This window comes from Dermacentor albipictus, chromosome 3 (genome assembly GCF_038994185.2).
Source record: "Dermacentor albipictus isolate Rhodes 1998 colony chromosome 3, USDA_Dalb.pri_finalv2, whole genome shotgun sequence".
Classification (NCBI taxonomy): Eukaryota; Metazoa; Arthropoda; class Arachnida; order Ixodida; family Ixodidae; genus Dermacentor; species Dermacentor albipictus.
Genome location: NC_091823.1, coordinates 11,095,839 through 11,111,990, shown reverse-complemented (window position 1 = coordinate 11,111,990; position 16,152 = coordinate 11,095,839). Strand labels below are relative to the sequence as shown.

General features: G+C 43.6%; 2 protein-coding genes and 1 non-coding gene across 9 annotated transcripts in view; 2 read left to right on the top strand and 1 right to left on the bottom strand.

The window, feature by feature from the left end:
• LOC135919549 (protein arginine N-methyltransferase 9-like) overlaps positions 1-3,766 on the bottom strand; it is a 37,037-nt gene extending 33,271 nt beyond the window's left edge. Inside the window, exons 1-4 of one of the 3 annotated variants that reach the window (XM_065453449.2) lie at positions 3,472-3,766; positions 3,263-3,389; positions 1,878-2,114; positions 170-337 (exon numbers count right to left, since the gene is read on the bottom strand). In XM_065453449.2, the coding sequence (XP_065309521.1) occupies positions 170-337; positions 1,878-2,114; positions 3,263-3,389; positions 3,472-3,640 (701 nt within the window). In that variant the 5' untranslated portion in view covers positions 3,641-3,766. The remainder of the gene's footprint in view (positions 1-169; positions 338-1,877; positions 2,115-3,262; positions 3,390-3,471) is intronic. The other 2 variants (XM_065453451.2, XM_065453450.2) reach the window with 2 other exon arrangements.
• gogo (golden goal) overlaps positions 1-16,152 on the top strand; it is a 127,917-nt gene that overhangs the window by 37,483 nt on the left and 74,282 nt on the right. For 3 of the 5 annotated variants that reach the window (XM_065453446.1, XM_065453445.1, XM_070535076.1), the window contains exon 1: positions 6,262-6,515. The exons of the other annotated variants lie outside the window; for them this stretch is intronic. The gene's annotated coding sequence lies outside the window, so the exon portion shown is untranslated. Of the gene's footprint in view, positions 1-6,261; positions 6,516-16,152 lie in introns of those variants that run through there. 5 annotated transcript variants of the gene reach the window in all.
• On the top strand, positions 3,950-4,031 carry TRNAL-UAG (transfer RNA leucine (anticodon UAG)). Its single transcript has one exon. It is a non-coding gene; the product is annotated as a tRNA-Leu (tRNA).

The following is a 16,152-nucleotide window of genomic DNA, read 5'->3' as shown; positions in this document are numbered from 1 at the left end:
CTTAGCAATAAGGTGTTGGTACAGTCTAAAAAATGCAGCTGCAAAATGCCAAGGTAATGCATTTCGTAATAATTCAAGTAATTTCAAGTAAGCCAAAGGTTGTTTGTTTTTCTCTATAAAGCGCATTCCACTGAGCAGAAACATGACAATAAGCATGCATAACTCTTACCGCTCACCAAGGTCACCAGGAATGGCAAGCTCTGTGGAGTGCTTATTAATTATGCAGGCTTTGGTGCCAAAGTCATTCTCCTCAAATACAGTGCGTGCAACTTCACATGAAGTCGAGGACATTTCACACGAGTACACCTTGTCTGCACCTGCAGAGAGGGCAAATAAGCTGAAAGAAATGATGGCGTGAAACATTCAGAAATGGAACACTCGCCTAAAGAGCATGAAAAAAAGCCTACAAATGCAAACTTTGTTCTTTGGTAACACTGAGTTTTCCTTTCATAGCAACCACTAGTTCACACGTATGTGTTCATACGTGCAAGACCGAAAGGCTGCTGACCATTGAAGAAATTTGGTTACATTGAGTTGTTGCAATAACCACAAGTGTGCATATCATTATTCATACTCACTCTAAAACCATCAAAAGCTATTTCAGCCTGCTCCGTATGCCGCATCTATTGCGACTTCAGTATCCACGATGGGATCGAAGAGGCTAGAAATCTGATGAGAATGGTCCAGTTGCATGTCACCAGTGGAGTAGCCAGGAATTTTTTCAGAGAACGGGAGGATGGGAGGGGGGGAGGAGAGGGGGCTCTGGGGAGGCTGCATGTTAGTACAAAGAAATTTTAGGAGGGGGAGGCACATGTTCGGTGTGCCCTCCCTGACTGCACCCCTGCATGCCACATAGCTCACTGTGTGTCAGCAGCACACACTACTAGCTAGCAAGAAAGTGGAAAGACGTGGCAGCTCAACCTGAAGTCGGCACACTTCAGACAAATCTTTCACAAGTGAAGTGTCACACAGTTTAACACATCAAAACTTCAGCACATGAAATTAGGTTTGTATTCTAGCAATGCCAAATGACACATGCATGCAAACATTAAAAGATGGAAAACAAGGTTAACTAACGATGTGTATGGCCCTCAGAGGGCCTTTAGTGTAATTTTGCCTACTCATTTCCAAAGATCACCTGTGGCACTAGCGACAGATCAGCAGAGGAACCTGCACAGTAATGATACAGTTCAACATGCCATGAATGATTGGAGTACACTGAGAAGATTTAGCGTCTCAACACAACACACAGACTATGACAAATAGCATAGTGGACGGCTCTGAATTAATTTTGATCCCCAATAGGCACCTTTAATGTGCACCGAAAGTGCGATAGTAAGCACTTCTTGCATTCCACTCCAGTCAGAAGGCAGCCATCACAGCCAACTGTCAAGCTCAGAACCTCCTGCTTATAATTCCACAGTTGCAGAGCCACCACAAATGGTGCCATGAGCAAGTCAGAGGATGTGACATAATAGATAAGCCCTGTTCAATGCACACAAATTCACACAATGATAGCTGAAGAAGTTGCATCGTTTCAATTTGCCTGCATTTCAAGGTACTGCATCCTGCGATTCAATTGAGCCGTGCAGCAATGGTGCCCTCTGAACCAAGCCACTCGTTTCATTCACAGGCATACCAAGCATTTTAATATCGATAAATATTCTGGCCCATTATTGAGATTCTGGCCACATGTTTGTGGAGCGGAGAGCGCTTTTACAATGAATGCCATGCAAGCAACCTAACACGATCTCACAATCATGAAGTTTATCCCTTACCACAAATGGCAGTTGGTGCCCATATAAAGAAAATGCTTGCTTTCAAAATGCAGCACTGGAGATCACACTCACGGGCTATGCATTTAAAGGTTCACAAACCTTAATAAGCCAGTTCCTGCTCCAATATCGAGCATATTCTTGTGACCCTTCTGGACAGCAGCTGTGATGGCATCGTGAAAAGCTTCATTTCTTGACAAGTCATTCAACATCCGGAAGTGCCAGCGTTCTATGAGCAACGTCCTCAGTCCATCCAAGCTCTGACGAGCTGCTGTGAAGTTTGGGTTGATCTCAAGTGCCTTCCGTATACTGCATGCTGCCGCTTTTATGTGGCCGTGCCTGCAGGAGTTGTTTGATGTAGCACATTTCATGGAATAAAGAAAACCTGTGAACAAGTGTGTTCAAAGCAGCATGACTTTCAGACATATAACTGTACATGCAGCAACTCCATGAAAACATGACTAAATTAGTATGGGCATTTCGTCAGCTGGTTCTAGAGTAAGTAATGAGGCTGTTTATTTTGATCCACAAAACATAGACTTCAGCAGTACATCACAGTAGAACAGGAACTGTTGCATCTATCATTCCAACGTATAAGGAAGTCATGCTTGCAATTTAGACTAAAGCAGGTTCGTGTGATTAAGTTCTACATTACTCTTTTGAATAACACTCCAAGAAATTTTTAAGTGTGAACTGTGGTAGGTTCATTGTGATAATGACAAAAGAAAGTAGAACAGAAATGGACGTATGAGCTTTTATTCTATTTCTGCCCGTTCATTCACACTGGCCCCACCAATGTGAATTTGTAGCAACTTGCCTAGCTTTTCATCTTAGAATCTTGCGGTGCTTTAGCAAATAAAAACAGTACAAGGAAATTCAAGAAGCACCTCAAGTGAATGCTTATTTCACACTGGAAGATCAGCCTATTACAGGTGCAACACTACCAAGGTTTCAAGATATGGTAGCAGCAGTGGGCTTGGTGCACATTGAAAAATCACTTGAGTAGGTGGGCAGGTTAAGCAGGTAAAAAACAAATGCTTATATGTACTCGAAAAAAAAAGCTAAATGCGTTTATGCATGACGAAGTTCGATTATGCGTTTGCACTTGCATTAGCAGCACTGACTAAGTGGTGAAGCTGTTTGCTTGTGGCCTGATCCGATTTCTTTGTGACTGCCAGAAACCCCTTTTCAAGGACTATGCAAGCAAGCTTACCAAAATGAAAATATTATCACACAGTAGCGTTGCGGATGTCCTTGAGTCGTTTCCGACAAGTCGCAAGAATGTACTGAATGCCATTGGCAGGAACAGAACACAAGTGCTTATGAAGCAACGGATTTTGCACAGACAAAATCAGGCCCATCGCTTCTTCCGTCAGCCCTCCCGTCAAGGTAACACGAGCAAGACGAATGACGAACACAACAAGCATGAAACATGAACACTGTGCTAGCCAGCTAAGGACGTCGACATTTCTTAAGAAGTCGCTCACCTTAACAACAATGCTCCCAGCGAATGGTGTAGCTCTTCACACGAGTAATATGCTTTCAGAAGTTCCTCGTAGCAATCGAACAGTTCGGTCCATCTTTCCTCGGCTTCCAATTTATCGGTGTGTTTACCTGTAAACGAACGACAAGACACGAAATCCCGGCTCCTTTACTCAGTTCTCAACAGAAAGGTTTACGACGGTGATAATCTCACCTACTGCGAGCAAGAATGCCTCTTTGAGATCGTTCTTCGTAGACGGCTGCAGCTTGAAAACTACACAGAAATGTGCGAGCGCCCTGCCGAACGTACCATTTTCAATGCAGGTTTCTATCTGAGAAAGCGAATATTGGAACATTTTCTTTCTACTCTCCGAAAGAGACATTTTCTTGCACTCTTCAAGCGTATTTTATAAAATGATCGCAGTTATAACCATTTACATACGCGCCTCATAAACCCGGCGGCCACTCACGTGGACGAAGTAAACAACCGGCAACCATATTGGTGTCTGCGAAACAGCACTACGCGCCTGGATGCCACCGTTTTTATATAAAATAGGAGATAAAAGCTTTGTCTGTACTGCGAATTATCTGTTAGTCTGAATTTATTGTTCACCAAAAAACAAATGAAGATTAAAGGGGTTCATGCCTTTTGCTATGTTCCTAACCTCCGTATAGTGCGCCAATCACCCGTCGGTAGCGTGGCCGAGTGGTCTAAGGCGCTGGTTTTAGGCACCAGTCTCTCAGGAGGCGTGGGTTCGAATCCCACCGCTGCCATAGCGTGCTTTTGAGCAAAAACGTTCAAAACGCCGTGTTTTGTTTAGACATTTAATATTAGCGTACCCTGATCCCACATTTATTCTCATTTACCAGTACAAATTTTGGATCTCTTTATCGCAAAATTCATATTCTGCTTCGCAGTTTGCCAATTTGTCGTTTTTATTTTATCGCAAAATTATTGCTCACCTGCTTTTTGATTATAGTTCAGTATTTCACAATTTGCTCGAGCTAAAATAATGCTATTTCATGCTGAAAACTTCCACCGCACTTGTGAGAAAAGTCTGTTTACGTGTGATCATCACGGTCCCTTGAATGCTGTCTGTCAGAATTAATCTAGGAATACTGGCACATTGGCCATATACCGTCAATGCACGCACATATAACGATTGTCACAAATTGCTATAAATGATCTATACTTAATCTAGTGTTCATCTATACTTATCTGTCATAGTGTTGCAAAAACTAGCACACCAGTCACATCGAAGTGAACATGGAGTTTCGTATTGATGTATTAATGTATATTGTACACTGTGTATGAATAATGCACATTAATGTTTCTTTTTAGAGAAGAAATTAAACTACGATTATCAGCTTAGTATGATTTTTGGTAATTGCGCAAACAAATATGCTCTTCTTTCTTTAGTCTTCGAACCACGACCCATATGTTTGTTTACTGCTACTGTATTTTAATTGAGTTGCTTGCATATATGGGTACCGTACACAAGTTAGCGTGAAGTGATGATGTAACATGATGTAGTTTATGAATTATCATGTTCTTAGAAAATAAAAAAAGCTAGCCTCTGTTTAACACATATTTTCGCATCAAAGCTCCGTTTGCTTTTGTACAAACATGTGTATGAAGGGCAGCCGAATATTCGAAGTTTCAAATACGAATCGAATATTACGCACTAACTATTCGTATGAAAATAAACCATTTGCTCTTTTCGAATATCGGAACTAACGAATTATTTCTCAACCACAGACTCTTAAAGTCTGGCTGCTGTTCTCTGTCAGCTAAGCAAACTATCGCAAATTACCGGAAGTGGGGCACCGACAACACTTTTCTAAGCAATTGCTCAAACGAAATTAGTAATGCAAGCTTTTTGTTTATGGTTTCGCGGTGAGAGCCTACCCGACAAGCACGTATTCCTGCTTATAGTCTGTCATTTATTTATTTTTGTAGTGTACGCAATCACCTAGCAGTTATAGCTCTTAATTATGCCACAACCAGCGATATATTCCTTGACACGGTTCCTTCAGATGTGTCTACAGCGCACAAGTCCTTGAGCGTATTTCCTTTCACAACTTCTAATCTTTCTTCCGCTACCGTTTATTTAGCGTTTTTGGAAAGCTAGTCATAAGCAGGCATTGATTCTGGGAAAGCTTGTTTGCGAGTAGCCTCTGAAAATGTTGAGAGGCTAGTCGTGCAGGTTTTCCTTTTTCTTTCTTTTTTCTTTCCTTTTTGATGACAATTAATGACCTTGTGTTTAAAACTGATGGTTTAGTTGTCTTGGTCAGCAATTCTTCTTTTTTTTTTGCACCTGTCAGTACTGGCGTCGTACCAGATTATACCAATATAAACATCCCTACCCTAAATCTATGCGTCTGCGTTTGGCCGTTCAATATTCGTATTCTTATGTTCCTTTCCAAAGAAAGAATGAAAGAAAGAAAGAGAAAATGCAAAAAGAAAGTGAGAAAGAAAGAAAGAAGCGCTGAATGATAAAATTCAGCGTCTATATCGATCAGCACTCTCACCCTAAAGGTCAGAAACGTTGCTAACCACGGCTTGCATCAACCGCTGGGTCTGAGGCCTCACCGAAGCAAACGAGGACGCCAGATTCATTTATTCACCGGTCCCTGTTTCGCACCTCGCAATTCAAGCAATGTACACAGATCTCATAAAGAGCGTGCACACGAGTTACGGACCCCTCGTTCCGCGCAAAGCCTCCCCTGCAACTTTGGTTTCAAAGCTGCCTCCCATCCCCGGCGCTCCGTTCAAAAACATTCCCCCCTCCCTCTCAAATCGCGTGCTTGCACGAGCGCGTGCCATGCCACGCAGCGATCCCGATGACGGCAAAAGCCGGGCGAAATACGCTCCACGCACTCGCCCCCGGTCCTCCCTTTAATCGCGGCGGGCCAATGGGAAGCCGCCAGTCGAGTCACGTGACCCCTGCCCAAGCGCTTGCGACAGGTGTTTCCACGCGGGGAAGCCAGTTGTCAAAGCGACGCCAACTCCAACACTTCGTGCGCGCGCGTTCGTTCACTCAGATGCGGCGTGGCTAGGGTAGTCGTAGACTAATCTGGAAATTGTGGCTTGTCATGCGCCGGCGACGCTTTCTCCTGCAGAAAGCGGTGCTACATGCGCGTATGCGCGGCTTCGGTGAGCGCGTCTTTGTCGAACGATGACGCCAGCGTCGACACATTGGATATCCGCGGCGCGCCCAACGCTCTCGAAGTTCGGATCGACCGATTCAGCGCCAGGTATGGAGTGCTTGTCCACTTCTCCTATCAATTGCCTAGCCGAGCTATTAATTCGCTCGCGCGTGATCGAAAGTAAGCGTTTCCGCAAGCTTGCGGCGGTAGACTAGCTCGCATTATATATGAGTATCCACTGGAAGCGAAGCGCGGCTTCCGATCTGAATAAAACAAAGGGTTGATTTACGTAGTGTTTCTTGCATACACGTGTTAGCGTAATATTTGATAGGTAACTCTGGGAAAGCAAACCCATTCAGGACATTCTGTGAAGGGGAAAAGAAGTCGCTATCAAACAAATCGCACTTTCAATTTTTGCTTTGTCTCACTGCGCGCAAGACGTACAGAGAAGACCACTACACGGGTGCGTTTCAGGCTCGTTTTCGTAATTTGGCGGCAACTTTATCGGGCTAACGAGCCTAACGTTGTCTTCTGTACTGTTCTAGTAAAAATTTTCTGGTCTTGTGAGCTTCCATCCTAGGTGGAGGGATAAACTTTATTTGTAAAAATGAGCTGACGGTGGAGTCGTCCGAGGAGGACTGCGTCCCCAATTCTTTTATTAACTCTCTCTACATGTGCTTGTCAACTGTTCGTAAATATCCGTTATTCATCATTATGATGGCCTCTCTAAAGAACGTGAAATGTGCTCTGCTTCTTCACGAACAGCATGTCTTAAATCTTAGCGAAATATGTTGGTCCCTTTATCACGTATGACACTGTAGTGAAACAAACGTCAAATGTGTTAAACCCATATAGATATAATGTGCGTGTCCCTTTTCTTTTACTTCCTTCAGAAAGGTAGAGGAGGAGGATGAAAAAGGAGGGAAGGAAATGTAGATGTTTTCATACAAGTCAAGGCTATGGATGTTTTGAACACTAGTACGCTTATTTCCATGTGACAGAGAAAATATTGCTAAAACTTTTTTTTTTTGCTCCTCTCTTAGTACAGAAAAAGGTTGAAATTCTATTCTATTTATTGATTACTGTAACGTACAACATAACTTTTCAGACATGACATGAAGGAGGCAACACGACACATGGCTGACTAGCAGCTGAAATCTTTTTTTAAGGCACAGGAAATATTCATAATGGATGAAGGCGAATGTACACACGTACGAAAAAAAATTCTCACTTAGCGATTCTCACGTAAATCAAACTACCTGTCAGCCTAATTAAGAAGTGATATTACATAATTACGTCTTGGCAATATGTATGGTTCCAGACAAGCAACTCTCCCCCCCCCCCCCCCCGCGCCCTCCCAAAACAATAGAAGTAATGATGAACCACTAGCTCAGATGAAACCTTTGGTTACAGTTATCGATATTACTTTTCATAAACCTTCTTATGTAGTGCCTGATATGGTATAAACGTTATAAACAAATATAAGGTGCCTCAGAAAGGCCGGCCAACGTTTCGATAGGAGGACCCATCTTCGCCTTTTGCGAAGACAGGTCCTCCTATAGAAACGATGGCCGTTGCCTTTGTACCACGTGCTACTCCCATCTGTCAGCCCCCTTTTTAATTTTAGAGTGCCTGATATGTATGCTATATATCCTGCGTACGTCACTAATTTGTCCTGCGTTTCCAGTGGCTTGCTGTGTTTTTCGTAAGTAACCCATCCCCCAGCACCGGTAACGGTGGTACTGCAGATGTTATGGATAGTGAAAGCGTATAGTACTTCGGTTCTTTGTTTCTTTTCACTTCAAATCCGGTGCCCTTAATTTACGTCCGTCTTGCACAATAGCATCACAGCGCCTCTTCAAGTGCATTGTAGCTTTATTTATGAGCAAACAGCTAGCGCGGCCTATTGGTACGTCACCGAAAATATACTAAGTTGCTTGCAGTTGCAGAGGTACGATCGCGCACCTTCTATGAGTGAATGTTCACGCTTCAGTGCACAAAAGACAGCGCACCTCGATAGTCATATTGCTCCCTTCTGAGAAAAGCGAATTCGTTCAGCCTTGTCCCCAGCCAACGTCTGTTAAGGGACTCTAAACATATCCTTGTGTCTTTTGAAAGCACTGGGACGCCGCGCGGATGACCGTGAGAGTTGTCATGCGCCTCGCCACGTGTGCGCGATACGAAAGGTACAACAGCGTAACAGATTTTAGTCTATGGGAATTGTTCTCAAAGGACATCAATGCACGATGACAAATACGCTGAAATTATGGACGAACGAATGAACGCTACAATAAACGCTCTTAGGCGCTTTACTGCTACGCGATGGACGACAAATCATATGACTTGAGCGTATCGGAGGCCCGGTATACATAACCGTCGCACAGTAGCGCGCTGTTCCCCACGTAGCCGATATGGGGGAGACGCAGACGAAATTTTGGCAGCGCTAAAGGAACTAACAATACATTTAAGATAACAGATGGGAAAACGTGCGGAATAAAACGAAGTTGCTCTTAAAAAGTGTTTGAAAGTCAGTATATTACCAGACGCGTGTTTCGTTTGCTACGCTACCCATAGGATCGCAGATAAACGAGGAGAAAGAAAGAAGGCAAAGCAAGGGATGGCAACGCGTAACAGTGCGTGCAAGTAAGTCGCTGATTGAATAGTGTCCCTTTACCTTACATGTTAATAACCAAACAATCAATCAAATGCGTATTACAGTTACGGAGCCTAAGTACTGGTGCACGTAAAAAGCAGTACGCAAAGCAAAGGGAGTCAATGATACCACATGATTATCTACATTTATAGAAAGCACAGGAGATGAACTCTGAAATCTGTCGATATACGGGTAGGTTCGGAGTCGAGCCATAGGACAGTTTTTAGTGCAACAAGGCCAGACAGGAAATGAGGATTGTTGCCTTCTCTGGTATACTTTTGCGGCAGGGAAAGTTGCGCATGACCAAGAAGCTTTGGGCATTGTATAATGTCATGGGCTAGCTTATAGAGGAACAGACTGTCTGATTTAATACGTCTTGATTTTAGAGGTGTGAGTTGAAGTATATATGAGAGGGCTAGACTATAGCCGCCAGAACGGAAAATGCGGTGCTTTAAAACAGATATCAATTTACTTTGGACACGTTCCGCCCCAAAACGTTCCCGCCTTCCAACTACAGAGACTTACTCTAGTAGTAGAAGGCACGCAGTAAAATACAACTTCGCAAAGGCAGCACGGGCGTGTAAGTCATGCGATATATACGGCAAACAACGCCAAGAGTGCGGAGGACACGTTGCATCGCATATTCAGCGTGTGAAGACATCCTTAGCGTTTCGTCGAAGTACACACCAAGATCTTTAATTTCTTCGACCCTGGGCAGTAGAGCATCCCGAAGGGCGTATGGAAATCGCACGTGGTGTGTTTTCAGGGTATAACTTATTACCATAGTCTTGGAGGCATTTAAGAGTAATCTATTGTTTCTGCACCGGTTTGAGGGTGAAAAAAATGCCTTTTTTGGAAGTCAACGCAGTCTTGAGCTTTGTTGACAGTCTTAAATAACCTTAAGTCGCCAGCATATAGAAGAAACGAAGAGTGTCGAACTGCTGACGAAATGTCATTTATGAACAGCAGGAAGAGAAGAGGGCCGAGAACACAATCAATCAATCAAAGGTGTTTATTAAAGTTCTCAGGAACAACTTCAAAGGTCTTGGTGCTGGCGCACTCGGCAAAACAATACAGATGAAGAACAACGCAAGCTCACACACGGGCGCACACATAAAAAAAAGAATAATAATTTCGCGAATACAAATTTTAACAGCATAAAATGGGTACACGAAGAGAATACAAAGCAAAAGTGCAGAAACAGACAAAATGATTACAGAATGATGGAACAGACAACCGATATGAGAGTTTTTGTTCAGTTATTGAAATACCCCTGCAACTCCTTTCAGAAAAATATTAAATTAGGCATGAAGATATCCAGGCACTCTGAATGGGCGTTATATGCCGCCTGCACTCTAGATAGAGGGTCACAAAAATCTGAAGACTGAAAGGCGCGCTGTTTCCTTGTGCTTTTCTGTGGAATGTAAAAGCGCACATTAGAAAGCAAGTCCGAGCAGCAGATTCTTCGATACATGTGTTGATTTGTGGAGAAAATGAACATCCGATTTGTTGCGTCTACAAGTGAGGGTAGGTAACGTGAGAGCCTGTGTTGGTTGTATGGAGATGGAAAGCTTTTGAGAGAATCGATGTTTAAATATAGATGTGAAATTTTTTTTGGCACACTTTCGAGAAATTCACAATTTGACCTACAAGTACCGCCCCAAACGACGGAGGCGTACTCAAGAACTGGAAGGGATACGCTCTTATATAATGTTACAAATGGCCCAGGTGGAGGAGTTTTTAATGACTGCCGAAATGACGTTTTTAAACAGCGAGAAAAAAAGAGGGCTCATGACAGACCCTTGAGGAACTCCACTTGTAACCGTATAAAGTTCTGACGACTGACCATTTACGCTAACTTATACCAGTACCGGTCACGTAGGTAGCTTCTTATCAGCGCTGTGACAGAGGGGTGCAGATCAAGTTGTTTCAACTTTGGAAGGGATATTTTACGGCATACCACAATCAAATGCCTTACTGAGGTCAAAATACGCGACATCCAGCTGTCCTTTCTTATATATACTGCTTGAGAGGCATGCATATCATGTAGCTAACGAGGTTAGTAGTTCTGGAGCGTCCCGATACATGACCATGCTGTTGAGGAATGATAGTATTTTTAATTGAGGCTGAAATTATTGAGTGCAGAGTTGACTCTAATAATTTATATGCTGCGCATAGGAGACAAATAGGCCTGTAGATACACGCAGCAGTTTTTACCCCTGACTTAAAGAGGGAAACGACCCGCGCTGTTTTCCAAGCCCTTGGGAATGTGTTTGTTCGTCTTTAAAGCAGAATTAAAAATACAAGTAAGCACTGGAACAAGCAAGACCCCGTACCTCTTAATCAAAGGAGGTGTAATGTCACCAGGACCGCACGAAAAAGATGGTTTTAGAAGTTTGATGCTCTTAAAGACAAGTTCCCCTGAGACCGATAGACTTGAGACTCGAAGGGGGAGTCTGGCACGTAGCGAAAAATGTTACCGTGACGTTAACCGCCTATCGGCCTTGCCGTATTAAAATAGAAATATTCCTGGCCGAGATCGTTAATATCGGAAAGCGCCCATGAATCACGCACAGATGAGTGCGCGCTCTGTTCTATAGTTGAAGAATAATAATATGTATATAGCTTCAGGAGAGATTAAAAGTATAGCAGTGACCATCCAATATGTCCTGCAGTGCGAGGTAATCTGTGACAATGGTACCGCAGGTGAAATGGCTCCTTCGAAACGCCCGAGCTGACACTTTCGTAGAACGGCCAACCGCGAAGCCCGGCGTATAAACGATGTGGGTGCTCGAAACGAGTGGTCGTTTAAGAGAGGCAGAGCTCGACCTGCTCTGATTATTTTCTACGTTAGTTCCTCCTAAGGCAAAAGATTACCGAGCTGAATGAGGGCTGTTTCTCGTGCCGCCAAACAGTCAGAGATATAGAGTTGCACGATTTAGTCTGTGTCGCACGTAGAATAAGCGTCGAAAACGGATGATCTTAATACCCATTGTAGACTTCAACAGTGAAAACTTTACCTGCGCGTGCTTCATACACAAGTCAACGTGCGTTTAGAATCAACATTCCGCAGTGCGACCGTCGTTTTCTGAACAGCCTTGCTTCTTTCTCGTTTTCGTGCCACTGGTAACACTATATGCGACCCGCGCTCGTCGCATGACTTCTAATCAAGCGAATGGGCCAAGCACTGCCAAGACCACCTATTATTCCAACGCGCGCGCTCACAGATGATCCCCGACAAAGAAAAGTGTGCAGGTTTTCGCTTCATAAAAAATTCAGCCCTCTCCTCCTCTGCCTCCTCCACCGTATGCATGGGAGCGGCCGTCGCTGAGCTCAGACTGTTCGGGTTCTGACATGTCCCGGAACCACCGTGGCTGCGAAACAAAAAGACTGGTCGCACGGACGGCGAGTCCTGTCGTCATCGATCGATGCACGAATGTATAACGCGAGATATGCAGGTGGCACATTGCGCGGGGTAAAAGAGGGAGAGAGAGGGGGGGAGCAGTCCACACCCGTTATTTGCGTGCTAAAATAAATCGAACGCGGTGCAATTTCTGTGTCTCCGTACAGCCCCGCCCTCAGCGCCCCTCGGCATTGTCTTTCCGGCATGTAGTCGAGACTGGTTGCGTAGACGTCCGCGTTTTTTCGTGGTCAGTGTTATTCGAGACACGGTGCACGACTGCGGCTGTCTTGGAACATTATTGACCTTGAGTCCTTTCGAACGTGGCACACGCACCCGCGACGGGGATTGACCGCACAGGGGAGAAATTACGTGAGGCAAATAAATGAGAAATTAAATTACAGAAACTGAAGTGAAGCTAGATAATAAACCTACTTATTGAGAAGATGCAACAACTTTTCAGCAACTTTTCAGATTGAAAGAACATAGGACAAATTCTCCGTAGGGAGATGAGATAGAACCCCTTGCAACGTATCCGGCTTCATACGTATATAAATTTGCGGAGTGCATTACGAATTTCTATGTGGCTGTGGCCGAACTGCACAGCTCTAAATAATAATACATTTGGAATATGCGAACGTAAGATGACGTAAAATGACGTATAAAGGTGTTTAAGGGAGTACTCCGTGCGGATAGCTTTATTGTTGTTGGCGGTGTCTTTTTATCGTTGTTGTAAACGCCTATTAATAGAAAGTTGGCGGTGCATGCCGCTTTTGGAAATGATTGGCAACGTTAATGCGATTTGCAATATTTCTTATGATCAGCGTCTTATTGGTGCATATAACGATGGAAGTAACGAGACAGAGCTATAATATTTACAAGTGCAGAGTGTTTATTAGAGAGCTTGACGACACACGTGGAGTGGCCGCACTTCTTTCTCGCGCTTTCTTCTTCTCCTTTTTTTCTTTTAATTTTTATTGAAGAACGGCACATACCCAATCGCACATTCCCAGGGACCCATGTTGGCGTGAAAGAGGTTAGAGACATCACACCGCTTAATGTGGCTGAAGTTTCCAAAGTATGCTAATCGCATGAAAAATTAAACCGCAGGATCTTGCGAAAGCATCAGCCAAGGTGTATACGGGAAGGGAATGAATGATGAGTGATCATATCATATATTCACTTATAATGCTTTTTATTGCGTCAGTCAGTCAGTCAAGAACTTTATTGAGGTCCTGAGGGGGTTTAAGCCGTACAAATATTTTATTGGCCCATCTGCATCCCCAGCCATAGACTAACTGGGATTCATTAGATGAATATATAGCTCTATTCGAGCAATGCTATACGTGGCATAGTAAAAGGCGTAATAAATGGCACGGTAAAACCATGAAGTTCAAAAGAGCATCCCAGACTGATCTTGCTTAATTGGGAATCAATGAGGTAGTACTGAAATGTTCCCTTTAGGGATTCAGATTTAAAATTAATTGGGAGGATGTCGATAATCTGTCGTTCACTTTGAACATACGAGGACAAACTCAAGTGACGTGTGCTGGAACATTTGCCCTGAACTTGTAGATAAAGAAGAGAAGTGTGTCGTTTGGCAAGACATAAGTTAGAAAGAGTCGCGAGTTGCCTCAAACGGACTTGTTGGGAGGGGGATAAGATTTGGGAAGGGAATTTGTCATTGACAAGAGAAGCAAAATGCTGTTTGTATAGCTTATCAATGCTTGTCCGATGCTCGTCTGGAGAATCAGTTTTGTCCCACCGCGATGGTTGACGAGGTATAGGATTCAATTTTCGCACCCCCACGGGAACGGAACGCAAAAAAAAAAAAAAACGTGCGCCTTCAAAGGCTTCAGTGGTCATTGGACACGACTCCATGTGGCCAACATATATATATATATATATATATATATATATATATATATATATATATATATATATATATATATATATATATATATATATATATATATATATATATATATATATATATATATATATATATATCACCTACGACATCTTCTATAACCCAATTTCAACCTCCACACGTAAAAAAGTCAACCCGAAGTATTTTGTTCGAACCGTGTTAATTTGGCAGACCAGCCGACAGCTCGATGGTGTAGCTGTGGTAGTGCTTATGACTTTCAGGTTCTTTTTTTTTTCTTTTGAGAAGGCAGTATATTATTATCATTTTTATTTACTACCAAGAGTCGCCTGGAACTACTGCAGATGAGGGTGTTTGGAATGCAAGACCACCAAGTTATCTAATTAATGAATGTGTGTGTTTGCGTGTTTAGCATGCACTTCACAAAATTCACAGGTGTTATAAAGTAATATCGCAGTGACATTCAGTAAACAGCGACGATTAACATAAAATGAACTTTCATCATGAATCGTATTCCCCGAGGAAAAATAAAGCGCTAATCACTACCCCACTGCATCCTCCGCTATGGCATATTCCGTTATACAATCCTTTCTTTGCTGAAGGGCAATGGATGCTCAAAAATTCATACAGACCCGGGGTCGTGTTTTACGTTATTGGTCGTGGCACCGTAGATGCGCTTATCGCCAAATTCAGAGAGGAAAACGTTTTGAAATATTTCGAGTAGAGTCTAGGCTCCTTCTGCTTCCGGAAGCTGTCCTCTCCAAGATGAAGTAAGATTCTCCGCCCATATGAGAATGTTTCTGTCACACACGTGTTGGCAGCATGACATGCCTTTCCAATGGTACACGAGATGGTCGACATCATTCGTTTCGTGGGAGATTATTTTTCGACTTGAAAACGGCAAAATATGGCTCATATTCAACACTTCATCGCATTGGACAAAGCTGCGACAGCGTGTACCGTATTTGCGAGTGAGCAAGCGGCCTTTGCATGCATCTAGCGCATTTTGACAACAGTGTTGCGCATTAGCTTTCAGGGGCTATTTGCTGCAGGTGTAATGACGTGAGTGTCGATCATCCTGTTTTCAGTCAAGGCAGTCAAGGCAGTCACAGAAGCAGCATTTCTTCAAAAAAATTTCTAACTACCTCATTATCCACATTTCGCGGGGGAGCACCTCACACTGCTGTGAAGCCGAACTACGCAGGAATTTCGCTCCTAAGTCGCACGCGAAATGTATCGCGAAGCTTCTTGAGTTTATTTGGTGCGGCTAATACGCGTGAAAGCGCGACGTATGTCTCAACCATTATCTTGCGAGCTTTGAACGTGGAACCGTTTGAATGCTTCGTGACATGTTCCTGGACGTTGCAAGGTCACACAGTTATCGCCCTTGAGAAAACACGCTACCGATTTCCTTTAGCCATGTTCAGCCGGCAGCGACACATGTGTACGGACAACCGCAGTATCATTTCATTGGCTGCTTCTGTCATTTCACCTAAAATTGGGCCGGTATGAAACGCGCGCAATGAAGAAACTAACCAGAGTAATTGCGCGTTTGCGTTTTCATGTTCACTTGCATGTTTCACGTTTGCTTGGTGGCTTGGGAAATAGGGCGAAAGGGCCATTTAACCAGCCACTGGGATGTCTGGATCGCGAATCTGCAGGAAGAGTCATTCCCAAGTCATGAGGGGCGCAATGAGCAAATGGAGGAGAGGTGCGACCTCCACCTCCTGTGCCTTTTCTCTCTCTTTTCCGGCGCTGCTGCCGTGCATTCTTGCTGGTTAAACTTACTCTGCATGGAGTTAGA